This window comes from Bolinopsis microptera, chromosome 13 (genome assembly GCF_026151205.1).
Source record: "Bolinopsis microptera isolate Bmic1 chromosome 13, MBARI_Bmic_1.0, whole genome shotgun sequence".
NCBI lineage: Eukaryota > Metazoa > Ctenophora > Tentaculata > Lobata > Bolinopsidae > Bolinopsis > Bolinopsis microptera.
The window spans coordinates 1,361,058-1,373,444 of NC_087084.1; the positions used below are offsets into that span (position 1 = coordinate 1,361,058).

The window sequence follows — 12,387 nt, forward strand, 5'->3', positions numbered from 1 at the left end:
TACCCTGAACATGCCCAAAACCCAGGTTTTAGGTGCTCAACTTGTTATGTAGCTAGTGGTCCCCTGAACTCGTATGTGAATTTTCATTAAGATGGGGCAAGAAATGACTGAGTTATGGGCTAAAACTAAAAAGCTTAACTACACATTCTCTACAATTATCAGCTCAATATCTACTTATAACTGTGGATTCGGTGTTCAAATAATAGTAAAAATGAACAAAATCGCCCATATCTCACATCTTAGTTCGCGATATTTGCGAAACTGATTTCGCTCAAAACAGTAGAACTCAATAGGGTTTCAAATTCAATATTTTTCATGAAATTTTCAGAATCAACGTAATTTAAAATCGAATTTTATTTTTGCGACCTTGTAGTGGAATTTTGAATTAGGCCTTTGGCGGCTTAATTCTAAAAAATGCACAGCAAATTTTAGAATTTGGCCGCCAAATTTTTGTAATGTTTAATGTTCAGGGTATTTTATTTGGCTAAATTGGGCCTAGTAGTAGTACTAGTATAGCTTGGACCAAATATGGGTGTGGCTGCCCCGCGGGCACCGTTTTGCATGCAGTTGGGGTCCGGGATCCCCTCAAAAGTTCTATCACTGGTCCTACTCCTACTAGTACTCCTAGTTTGTTGGTCAACTGCTATCTCGAAACCAATTTTCTCAAAAAAAATCAGGGTGAACCCCGGCCCTTAATTACTGTACACTCGATTTTTGAAACCTATTTGAAACGATGTATTTTTAATTTCTGGTTCCGAATCACCCCACGGCCCACATTCTCGATCACGTCATATGACCATATAAGTATAACTAAAAGCTAAAGGAATTTGGTCAAATTTCTCGTTAGGGTTTATTTCAGTATATACTTCAGTTAGGGATTGAGTTAGGGTTAGGATTGGGATCAGATTAGAGGGTTAAAGTTTCGAATAGTCATTCAGGGCCACCCAGAGAACGTGTTAAAATATCACGTGACAGTCGAGTGTAGAGTGATTAATCATCAATTCATTTTGCTTCTAGTTTGCATATTGATATAATTATAACAATTATAACATGGCTTCTTGACCGGTGAAGTTGTTTTCTTCAAAAGTTCTCTACTATCATCAGGGGTGTAAACTATTAAAGTATTTGCGAAGGAGCATTGTTGTTCATTTTATTATTTTGTTCATGTTGTTTTGATTAGTTCCCAGAGGATCGCATGCAATGAGATTTTATGTCGCGAAATAACAGTTTCACTTTCACTTGTAAGTTGTAACATCTCGTTAGTAGCATTAGCAAGTACTAGTATGAAACAGTTTCACTTTCCTTTGTAACATCTCGTTAGTAGCAAGTGATAATATGAAACAGTTTCACTTGACAGTTGCTGCTCTGCTGATACTGCTAGTGCCAGACGTCATTAACGCTGGGCTTAACGAGCTTGAGGACGCAGCTAAAGGTAAAAATAACATGGTTATAAACTTAAAGCATTATTTGTTTATAGCATGATTAGTATATAATGGTTGCTACACCTTGTATACCTCTTAGTCTTATCACTTATCTTATGTTTTAGCGGCCACCGCGCGCGAAACGAGGTATACTACGTACGTGTAGCTATGCCTATATAATAGTATAATGGAGTAATTACGTTTTTATTGGTTTACGGCTAACTGATATTATGTATCAAAATTTTCAGTTGAACGAAATCACAGTGCTAGTAAGCACAATTACCCTCCCTGTAAGTACACCCACAGTGTACTGTGAGTGAATTGTAAAACTAAAAGGGCGTTTCATAAATAATGTCCAGATTTTTTAAATCAGACAGTTAAGTTTACTGAAATTTGAATAATCTCATATTTTATAGTCTTACTACCCAAATTTAAACTATCAAAACTAGTAACTATTACTAACATTGAACATGTAATGTGTAAATAATCTCATTTTAGTTCTCCGGGCTAAAGACTGCAGACCAAGGAAGCACAACGTTCAGGACTGTAGCTGCCTTCAAGAGATGTTTGTTAAAACTCAGTGTATAGAACGACTGGGCGAAAAGTTCATCAACCACAAATACAAAGGTAACTATATAGTAACCAATAGTAACCAATAGTTACCACTAGTAACCCTGTTCATCAACCACAAATACAAAGGTAACTATAGTAACCAATAGAAACCACTAGTAACCCTGTTCATCAACCACAAATACAAAGGTATGCTAAAAGGCAGCATAGAAAACTTAAGGGGCATATTTTAATCCATCCCAACGTTTTTCTGCTGGGATCGGATAAGTAACTCACCAAAATGTAACCCTGTTATATGCATATATATGCCTATTATATTTAGCGGCCAGGTAGCGCAGTTGGTTAGAACGCCTGTCTTACAATCGTTAGGTTGCGAGTTCGAAACCCACTGACTGCCTGGTCGTGGGGTGAGTGTCGTCGACGTTCAGCTAAGGATCATGAGTGGTCTATGCAGCCCCCCGGTCTACTCAGCCGAATACTCGAGAAATCGGGTGTGAGGGTTAAATGAGGAGCTGCACATTGCAGCAAAGTCTCGGACGAAGAAAGTATGGTATACACTACCTTAACCGTCACTGGCCAAAAAGATCCTTCGGCTTCCTGTAATTGGCTGGTTGCACTTGTGTAACATTGTGGCTGTTGGAATACACCGAAGTAAAATAAGTGTCTAGATAAAAAAAAAAAAAAAATATACTACCTATGTACCCTGTATATAGGTTAAGGTACTGGTAGTGTGCTATCGACAGTGAGCCTTCAGCCTTAACAGTGTTGAGGTCAAGATTTCAAGGTCCTTAACAATGCGCGGCTTACATGTAAACTACATGTAAGCCGCGCATTGTTAAACTTAAGGACCTTGAAATATTGCCAAAAATTATCAGGTGAAATAAGTATTTACGGTTTTGCAGCAGAACAAAATTGAACATTGATGTGTATAATTTCAGATCCCAAGCCGTCAACCTGTGTGAAACATTTCAACTATTGCTACGGGTTTGAGGGGGATGAAACAAAGACGTGGTACAACCAGTGCTGCCGGTCGATGCTCTGTTACATGAAACTCAGAACCTGTGTTTAGTTATTTTACCAATTTAGTGTTACTAAGGTGTTACTAAGGTGTTACTAAGGTGTAACTAAGGTGTTACTAAGGTGTTACTAAGGTGTTACTAAGGTGTTACTAAGGTGTAACTAAGGTGTTACTAGGTGTACATGGTACAACCAGTGCTGCCGGTCAATGCTCTGTTACATGAAACTCAGAACCTGTGTTTAGTTATTTTACCAATTTAGTGTTACTAAGGTGTTACTAAGGTGTTACTAAGGTGTTACTAAGGTGTTACTAGGTGTACATGGTACAACCAGTGCTGCCGGTCAATGCTCTGTTACATGAAACTCAGAACCTGCGTTTAGTTATTTTACCGTGAAATCTCCAAGTTAACATTTGGTAAACATTTTTCTATTAGGATCTATTATTAGTAAAATGCACCTGTGCCCTCTTAAAGTTAACTACTTCATCGGACATTTTGTAAACGGACACAATTTTGAAGTTGAACGGACATTAATGATTAAAATGAACTCTCAAAGGCATTAATTTAATATATTTAATTTAACTGCCTTGTCGGACTTTATTTGAACGTACATTAAAATGAACGCTAGGGCCTCCGCCGTCCAATTAATGTCCGTTCAAATAAAGTCCGGTATATAGAAGTAGAACTAGAAGTAGATAAAGATAGTGAAGGTGGAATTTTCCAATTAATTAACAACTTACCAACATTATTTACATTTATCGACTGTTTTCTCTACATTACTTTATTATTGATATTAAGCGTTTAAAAATGGTTCGTTTATCCTTGTCCGTAGACTTATCTCAAAACTTTTAAATTACACAGCAGAACGAATATCGGCCAGTGGAAACGGGCGGTATTGAGTCATTAATACGTGCGGTTCCGCATCCACCGCATTTTTATGTTGTCTCTGCAAACTGGGTGAGTTTTGCTGCAGCACGTGTAAGAAGTGACCCCATTTTGTTAGGTACAATAAAAATAACATAATTCAGTTTTACGGAAATAATACGATACATTGTTCATACTTTATTAGTGCACGATGGCGCACTACATACTTTATTCCAACAACATTATACAAAAATAATCATAATTTACAATGAAATGTGGTCACAGTTCCATGCAAAAGAATTGACACCAACTTGTATGAACTTGACCTAAACCGTGGTCGGCACAAGGATGATTGTGACGATAAAAAGAAGTGTTTAATTGTATTTCCCCGTTTATGGGTTGAGTAGTCTTTTCGTGACACTGTAATAACATCAACAATATCAGGATTAAAGAGCTGACTCACTAGGTGGTGATTGTTAAACTTCAATACTAAATAAAAACCCTGTTTCTCGCAACGACCCTTACAAATTATTCTTTTCTTCAATTTCTTTCATTGAAAGTGAACTGCTCCAGGCAAAGCGAAAAAGGTTCTTAAATTTGAGAAATATATTTTTATAATAATAATATTCAGATGAGTAATAACTTAATCTAATCATTTTAAAATTTAAATCATAAAAACAAGTAACTATAGTAACCAGTGGTAACCAATAGTAACCACTAGTAACCTCGTGTTTCAAGGAAGTAACTTGGTAATAAAAGCTTTAATTAAGGAAATCAAAACAAGAAGAAATAATTGTTCTGTGTGAAACTGTCGCTGTCTCGTGAGCTATATACACAGTCAAGCGGGCAGTCACGCGGGCAGTCACGTGGGCAGTCACGTGGGCAGTCACGTGGGCTGTCACGTGGGCTGTCACGTGGGCAGTCACGTGACTCTTTACTAGTATTACTGGAAATACTTCATTTGATTCAGAATTGTTTTCATGCAGGCTGCTCTCACAAGACAGTGACAATTCAGAATTCATTTTTTATCTGAAGGAAAATCTAAAGAAAAATCAAGACAAAAATATTTACAAATCTCATGTCCTAGGGCATTATACAGGGTGGGCCAGAATCATCTTAACACGCACAACACTTGAATAACATTCAGTAAATATCGACTTTCTAGTTCAGAGCGTTTCCATCTGATGACGAAAATAGAGGAAATGAAGGAGTGGCACACCCACTGTGCAACTGTAAGGGAATCTAAGTATGACTCTGTAAAGCTTTAATTATGTGCGTTATTCAACATGTTTGTACTGCTACACAGTGTACAGATTGTGAATTGTGGCCCACCCTGTTGTAGCGTTAATAAAATGGGTCCCCTTATAGTTAACCTGGGTTTTACAGCAACATAACTGGGACTAAAGTTGAAAATATTTGTAGATTTCTTTAGTTTAAGTAAAAAACCTATGCACTATGCCTCTCCCACTCAAAATACACACGATTATACCAGTATTATTACTGTAGTAACCAGTAGTAACCAGTAGTAACCAGTAGTAACCAGTAGTAACCAGTAGTAACCAGTAGTAACCAGTAGTAACCAGTAGTAACCAGTAGTAACCAGTAGTAACCAGTAGTAACCAGTAGTAACCAGTAGTAACCACCAGCATTATTACTGTGTGTGTAACTGTCCTTTAGTAAGCGCACGTGAGAGGGTCGTGTTAGTTGGCAGAAGATGAGACAACTTTTAACTACCTGAAGATATGTAATTCTAATAATGATTGAAGGTATCTTAAACTAAAAGAATAGCTTGAAACACTAAGCTCCCCCCCCCCCCCCCCCCCCCCCACCTCACAACACTATCACAATTCACATCTCAGTCACAGGTAGCCCATTTTACTCCCTCCCTCCCTCCCTCCCTCCCTCTCTCCCTCCCTCCCTCCCTCCCTCCCTCCCTCCCTCCCTCCATCCATCCATCCCTCCCTCCCTCCCTCCCTCCCTCTCTATCCTCCCTCCCTCCCTCATTCTGTATCCTCTCTTCCTTATCCCCTTTTTTCCTCCCTCTTTTCCCTTTCTACCCTTTTCTTCCTATTCCCTGTTCCCTGAATTTTCTACTCTATTTTTAGCTCACTTTTTTTCCTCACGAGACTTTACAGGAGGATTGATCTTGGAGAAGTTTCGGTTTCTCTATTACAGAGCGGAACTCAGCTTCCTCTTCCATAGACACTGTGTTGATATCGTCTCGTATCCTGTGACGGGTCAATAGACATTAACGCAACAATTGTAGCAAGTATTAATAGCTCAAGTAAGATAGAATTTGGACGCAATCATAGTTCAATCAAATGAAAAATCAAAAATAATTTCGTGATAATGTTTAGTGTTTACCTGAGCAAGAGCTCCCGCTTCTTAAGAATATCCCGATACTCTTCCTCTAGCTGTTCTTCTCGTTCCACGTCATGTACTGTTTTAGTCGTGTCTGAAACGAATTAGATAATATTAATTAATTAATTAATTAATTAGATAATATTGTCCCAGTATCAGTTACAGTATTCTCATCATGATTTATAACATCATTATGGTTCAAGTTAAACTGTGTATATCGCCAATAATAAAACAAAACACCTAGCTCTTAAGTAAGTAGTTCTATATTGTTAATCTATTGAATAGTGAATTATTAAATGTATTAATATTTACCTCCCCCTCCCTCCCTCCCTCCCTCCCTCCCTCCCTCCCTCCCTCCCTCCCTCCCTCTCTCCCTCCCTCCCTCTCTCCCTCCCTCCCTCCCTCCCTCCCTCCCTCCCTCCCTCCCTCCCTCCCTCCCTCCCTCCCTCTCTCCCTCCCTCCCTCTCTCCCTCCCTCCCTCTCTCCCTCCCTCCCTCCCTCTCTCCCTCCCTCCCTCCCTCCCTCCCTCCCTCCCTCCCTCCCTCCCTCCCTCCCTCCCTCCCTCCCTCCCTCCCTCCCTCCCCTCACTTACCGCGCATGTTCTGATATCTCCTCATCTCCTTGAGCACAACACAGCACCTCTCCTCTAGGTCCTCCTCGTTCTGCAGAGAGTTTAGATCGTCCTGTTTCCTCACCAGAGTGTTCCGCTCGTGTACCAGGTGGAGCCAGGACTTTAACAGCTTCTGCTCTAGTTCCTGATGAGGTGGAAATTAGTGGCAAATAGTCAGCAGTGCAAACGTGAAATTCTAGAAATAATTGCTGCTTAATCGTGTCTTCTGAAACTAGACGAAGTAGACAAAGTAGATGAAGTAGATGAAGTAGATGAAGTAGATGGAGTAGATGAAGTAGATGAAGTAGATGAAGTAGATGAAGTAGATGAAGTAGATGAAGTAGAAGAAGTAGAAGAAGTAGATGAAGTAGACGAAGTATATGAAGTAGATGAAGTAGAAGAAGTAGATAAAGTAGATGAAGTAGAAGAAGTATATGAAGTAGATGAAGTAGATGAAGTAGATGAAGTAGATGAAGTAGAAGAAGTAGATGAAGTAGATGAAGTAGATGAAGTAGAAGAAGTATATGAAGTAGATAAAGTAGATGAAGTAGATGAAGTATATGAAGTAGATGAAGTAGATGAAGTAGAAGAAGTAGATGAAGTAGATGAAGTAGAGTTGTTTAGTAAGCTAAGTAATAAACGAACGTGATTCTGAGAGTCCATGGCGACTCTGAGTTCCTTTTCCAGCACTTTAGCTCGCTTGTCTAACTTAGCGTTGTGGTGGGTTATCCGGGCATGACACTCACTCATGTAGTTCCTCACGTCTTGTAGGTCCTACAGACGGGGATTGTTACAACTTTACAACAGAGTGCAGAGGAGATGTTGTTACAAGGCCGGTTTTTATTATTAAATCAAAGTTCTAAACAAGGGATAGTTAAAAAACAACGCCCAAGTCTAATCTTTCCCTAAAAAATAACTAAATATCAAAAACTTCATTGCCGGGTTTTATTCATAACAAGAATTTCGCCGCGGTTACACCACGAACAATTAATATTAACTCTTTCACTATTATTTGCCATTTAACTAAATTATTAACTTACAAATATAACTACGCACAAGTGTACGGAGTTTTAATCTCTTGCAAACGGAAACCTTTCAAAGACAGCGCAAATTGATCAGTGGCAAAACTAGGGAACCAAACTGATCTTCCCCAGAAATACGTAAGAATTATTGATAAGTACGTTTACGTACGTGAACTTTTGCAGAAAACGCTAGGTATCTAACAGCATTGAAATAATTGTGATAAAACCGGATCCCTACAAAGACATTGAATTCTGTACAAAATAAGCGTACAATCACTTACTATGTTATATATAATATTATATATTATAATATATATTATACTATATTATAACTCCTGTAAAATCACCTGTTTATCAAGGGTGCTCTGATTGAGTTGGTTAGTCTCCTCCTCACTGTCATCCTCTTCCACAGGGCTCATATCATCTTCCCCAGGGGGTCCCATCATCAGCGCTAACGGTGCAGGGGTCGGTGGAGGCGGCGGTTCAGAGTTAACTGAGGTCACTGAGTTCGCTGAGGGGATGTTACATTATAACACGTACAGACGTCAGATATCTAGATATCAATAGTGAAATAAATCTTATAGTTTTAGAACTAAGAGCACGATACACACGTGTGTATATACTACTATAATACACCGGATGTAGAAAGAACAGTAAAATCACGGTACAGTGTACACGTAACGTGATATGGAATAAGTACCATTTTAACAGATAAACATACTGTTCAGTGGTCGGGTGTATATAATGTATAATGTATAATTATGCGGAATTTCTGAATAACCCCAGATTGTATTCACAATCAGTAAGTCTAATTAATGATAAAACTTGCAAACCTCTAACACAAGAGAACATGGCTTGTAACTACAACTATACAGGTTCAAATGTTAAACTAGCTGCTAGTTCTGAACATTGCGCAGATAAAATTACATACAAATACACTAGATTTACAAAAAGGAAATGTATGATTCTCGAGCTTACTGTGTACTGCAGCTGGCAGCTGCATAATATTAACCCTATTCTTCATTGGCCTCATGTGGATCACGTGACGTGAATACAGGCACATGATTGGTTAGTGTATATGAGCAGTGTAAAGTCAGTGATCCTATTGAACGGGAAGCCAGGGCGGGTATTGGTGGGTTGCTATGGTGATGTGTCACGTGACCATGGTGATATGTCACCTGACGTGTAGATAAGTGACACTGTACCTCAACACTTGATAACAACACTACATTTATACAGGTTAACTTAGAGATAGTCTGGCTGAAGACGCAACTATAGTAACCAGTAGTAACCAGTAGTAACCAGTAGTAACCAGTAGTAACTGGTACTGTTTAGTTTGACGTTTAACGAATAGTCCGGCAACGGAATCTTTATAGCTTTATTTTGCCACCTATATTATTGCATGTAGTGATTCTTTACAAATATTGCCGGAACTAATTTCCCCTGATTTTTCAAAAATCAGTACCAAAAGAAAACACTTTGCGAATGGTTTGAATCAACTAAAAATCTGCATTGTTTCCGCATTGTTTCCGCATTTTAAATACACAATAATTAGTTACCTAGACTTCCTGCTGCATTGCAAGCTGGTTCCTCCGCATGCATCTCGACTGAAGGAGACTCCGCTCGTGACGTGCTAGTTGTAGTCTCCTCAAATGAAGTTTCCGCTTCTGTCTTGGGGGAAAAGGAGGAGATGAGCTCTGTTAAAGATTGTATTTCCTTGCCAGCTGGCTTACGAGGGCTGGGAGGTGTTGGTTCCTCAATCACATGCTCGGGTTGTTCAGGTTGTTCATCAAGTGTAGGTTCTGGTGTTGTTTGCTCAGGTGTTGTTTGCTCAGGTGTTGTTTGCTCAGGTGTATCGACGAAAAGAGGGAACTCTTGCACTTCCCCAGGGGACTGCATGGCAACCTCCACTTGTTCCAAGTCGCACTCTGATCCTAGTTCTACAGGAGCTATTCTCGGTGCTACTTCCTCAGGAGCTATTCTCGGTGCTACTTCATCAGCTGGAGGTTCAGCTATCTCCTTAACCTCAGTAGTAGGCTGCTCTATAACTATTTCCTTCTCGACAGATACACTAGGTATTAAATCATCCTGAACAGTTTCAGGAGATTCAGGTGGGGTCTCCTGAGCTAGGAGCTCCAGAGACACAGCAGGTGGGGTCTCCTGAGCTAGGAGCTCCAGAGACACAGCAGGTGGGGTCTCCTGAGCTAGGAACTCCAGAGACACAGCAGGTGGGGTCTCCTGAGCTAGGAGCTCCAGAGACACAGCAGGTGGGGTCTCCTGAGCTAGGAACTCCAGAGACACAGCAGGTGGGGTCTCCTGAGCTAGGAACTCCAGAGACACAGCAGGTGGGGTCTCCTGAGCTAGGAGCTCCAGAGACACAGCAGGTGGGGTCTCCTGAGCTAGGAACTCCAGAGACACAGCAGGTGGGGTCTCCTGAGCTAGGAGCTCCAGAGACACAGCAGGTGGGGTCTCCTGAGCTAGGAGCTCCAGAGACACAGCAGGTGGGGTCTCCTGAGCTAGGAGCTCCAGAGACACAGCAGGTGTAGTAACCACTGGTTTAGAGACGCTCTCTTCAGACTCCTGTATTGATAGTGAGTCTGACCGTGAACTCGCTCTGGACTTTACACTCTCCTGGGAGCTAGATCTGAGCATGCTCACCTTCTCCATGCTAAGAGACCTGCCAACAGGTTTGGGTAGAACAGGTGGTTTGGAGGATTTGTTGCTGTCCTCAGATATAGTGGGAGAAGGACAGGCTGACATCAGCTTCTCCCGGGCACTGTGGAGACCTCTAATCTTATCACGGAGAGAGGAGGCTCGTTTAGATCTGGGCGGGGTTGTGGGCGGTGTGGGCTGAAGAAGTGCTGGTTCCTCTGGAGCTGAGGGTTCTTCTGGAGCTACTGCTGGTGGGGTTTCTTTAACAGGCGAGGGTTCTGGAGGAGAGTCTGGTTGTTTTATTTCAGGTTTAAAGTTGAAGTTAGAGTTCAGCTGGATCTCTAACTCTGCTATCTCAGCTTCTATGTCAGTCTCTACGTGCTCTGTCTCTTCTGCTGGCAGAGGTTCCTCTACTTTAGGTTTCTCTACTTTAGGTGTAGCGGGCTCCTCTAACGAAAACTTTATCTTTATCAGCTCATCAAAATCAGACTGCATATCGTCCACCTCAGGCTCAGCTACTGACTCAGGTTCTGGTGTAACCTCTGTGATAGGCTCTGGTTCTGCGGTCTCAGGCTCATCTTTGTCGGAGAGGATAGATTCTCTAAAGGCAGCAGCTTCGTCTTTACTTTCGTTCAGTTTTATCGAGAGAGCTGTCGGATCTATTGCAGCTTCTTCTGACGTAGACGATATTCCTGCAATGTATAATGTATAATGTATAATGTATAATGTATAATGTATAATGTATAATGTATAATGTATAATGTATAATGACGATATTCCTACAATGGTGAATTGTTCTAGTCTCAAACTTTAATCCATAATACATAGACTAGATTATCGATAGAAAGCTAAATCCTGATATCGGACATTCAGTTGAATCACAACCCTGGCTAGAAACAATGGAGATGTAGTATATTATATACAGGGTGTACCACATGTCAATATAATGTACTGTATAGTATATTTGTGTCTATACCTGAGATCCTGATGCAGGTAGGAGAATATATAATGTATAATGTATAATGTATAATGTATAATGTATAATGTATTATAATGTATAATGTATAATATTTGTATATACCTGAGATCCTGATGCTTGTAGGAGAATGTATAACCTCTCTCTCTAGAGACTCCATGATAGCATCTGCTGATTCGTCTGACTTCAGGGAAATCTTCTCGCTCTGAACAAATTGTAATTTTCATAATATTTAATCATCTTTACGTAACTTTACTGAGTACATCACTTCTTGAAACACGTGATTCACCCTATCACAAACTGGGTCTACTAACTCGGTAAGTTTTCATTTTGTAGTTTAGGTTACGTAACTTTATTTTGTTCTAAATAAGACATACCGAGAGTCTACCCCCAGACTCCAGTGACCTGAGTGACCCAGCACCCACTATAGCGTCAATTACTTGCTGGTCCACTAGTTCCGGCTGGTAGGACTCTACTTCTGCGGAGTTCAGTAGGTCGACTTCACTTGGTCTCGGTGAAACTGTCAAAATAAGTAGAGATGTAAATCATTGAGGTGTTCATTAAATCCACCATTAATGCGCGCAGATTGTTTAATTTCAATGTTTTGTAGGTAGGTAACAGTAGTATAATGAGGGGGCAGGGAGGGGGGCCGGGGAGGGGTGCCGGGGAGGGGGGAGGGGAGGGTGGAGGGGGGAGGGGGGAGGGGGAGGGGGGAGTGGAGGGGGGCCGAGGAGGGGGGCCGGGGGAGGGAGATAACCTACCTGCAGGAGATTGTCGCTGGAACTCCTTCATAAGCTCATCAGGATCAAGTCCTCCTGATGACGAAACAAAGACGTCAGCTTCAAATGATGACGTCACGTTACACTTCACCTGTAGAGACACGGACTAAGTGATA

At 40.8% G+C, this 12,387-nt stretch overlaps 2 protein-coding genes across 5 annotated transcripts in view; one reads left to right on the forward strand and one right to left on the reverse strand.

Annotated features, from left to right (window-relative positions):
* Positions 1–1,318: 1,318 nt before the first annotated feature.
* LOC134825315 (uncharacterized) lies at positions 1,319–3,657 on the forward strand. 4 transcript variants are annotated; one of them, XM_063837485.1, is made up of 5 exons: positions 1,319–1,432; positions 1,670–1,711; positions 1,920–2,048; positions 2,930–3,109; positions 3,176–3,657. In XM_063837485.1, the coding sequence occupies exons 1-4, from the start codon at positions 1,336–1,338 to the stop codon at positions 3,058–3,060; spliced, it is 399 nt and encodes a 132-aa protein (XP_063693555.1). In that variant the 5' UTR covers positions 1,319–1,335; the 3' UTR covers positions 3,061–3,109; positions 3,176–3,657. The 4 variants fall into 4 exon arrangements, with proteins under 4 accessions (XP_063693555.1, XP_063693556.1, XP_063693557.1 ...); XM_063837486.1 differs by having other exon boundaries at positions 2,930–3,087; positions 3,121–3,657; XM_063837487.1 differs by having other exon boundaries at positions 2,930–3,076; positions 3,132–3,657.
* A 373-nt stretch (positions 3,658–4,030) lies between these two features.
* LOC134825432 (MICAL-like protein 1) overlaps positions 4,031–12,387 on the reverse strand; it is a 36,834-nt gene continuing 28,477 nt past the window's right edge. Inside the window, exons 10-19 of the mRNA XM_063837608.1 lie at positions 12,254–12,362; positions 11,870–12,012; positions 11,598–11,697; positions 9,424–11,208; positions 8,212–8,375; positions 7,488–7,616; positions 6,825–6,987; positions 6,236–6,326; positions 5,982–6,099; positions 4,031–5,605 (exon numbers count right to left, since the gene is read on the reverse strand). Of these exons, the coding sequence (XP_063693678.1) occupies positions 5,991–6,099; positions 6,236–6,326; positions 6,825–6,987; positions 7,488–7,616; positions 8,212–8,375; positions 9,424–11,208; positions 11,598–11,697; positions 11,870–12,012; positions 12,254–12,362 (2,793 nt within the window). The 3' untranslated portion in view covers positions 4,031–5,605; positions 5,982–5,990. The remainder of the gene's footprint in view (positions 5,606–5,981; positions 6,100–6,235; positions 6,327–6,824; positions 6,988–7,487; positions 7,617–8,211; positions 8,376–9,423; positions 11,209–11,597; positions 11,698–11,869; positions 12,013–12,253; positions 12,363–12,387) is intronic.

Excerpts from the sequence above, each read along its gene's own strand:
- LOC134825315 (XM_063837485.1), top strand. The coding sequence starts at position 1,336 with ATGAAACAGTTTCACTTGACAGTTGCTGCTCTGCTGATACTGCTAGTG. Across the intron at positions 1,712-1,919 it reads TAAGCACAATTACCCTCCCT|TTCTCCGGGCTAAAGACTGC; the intron begins GTAAGTACACCC and ends ATCTCATTTTAG. Across the intron at positions 2,049-2,929 it reads CATCAACCACAAATACAAAG|ATCCCAAGCCGTCAACCTGT; the intron begins GTAACTATATAG and ends GTATAATTTCAG.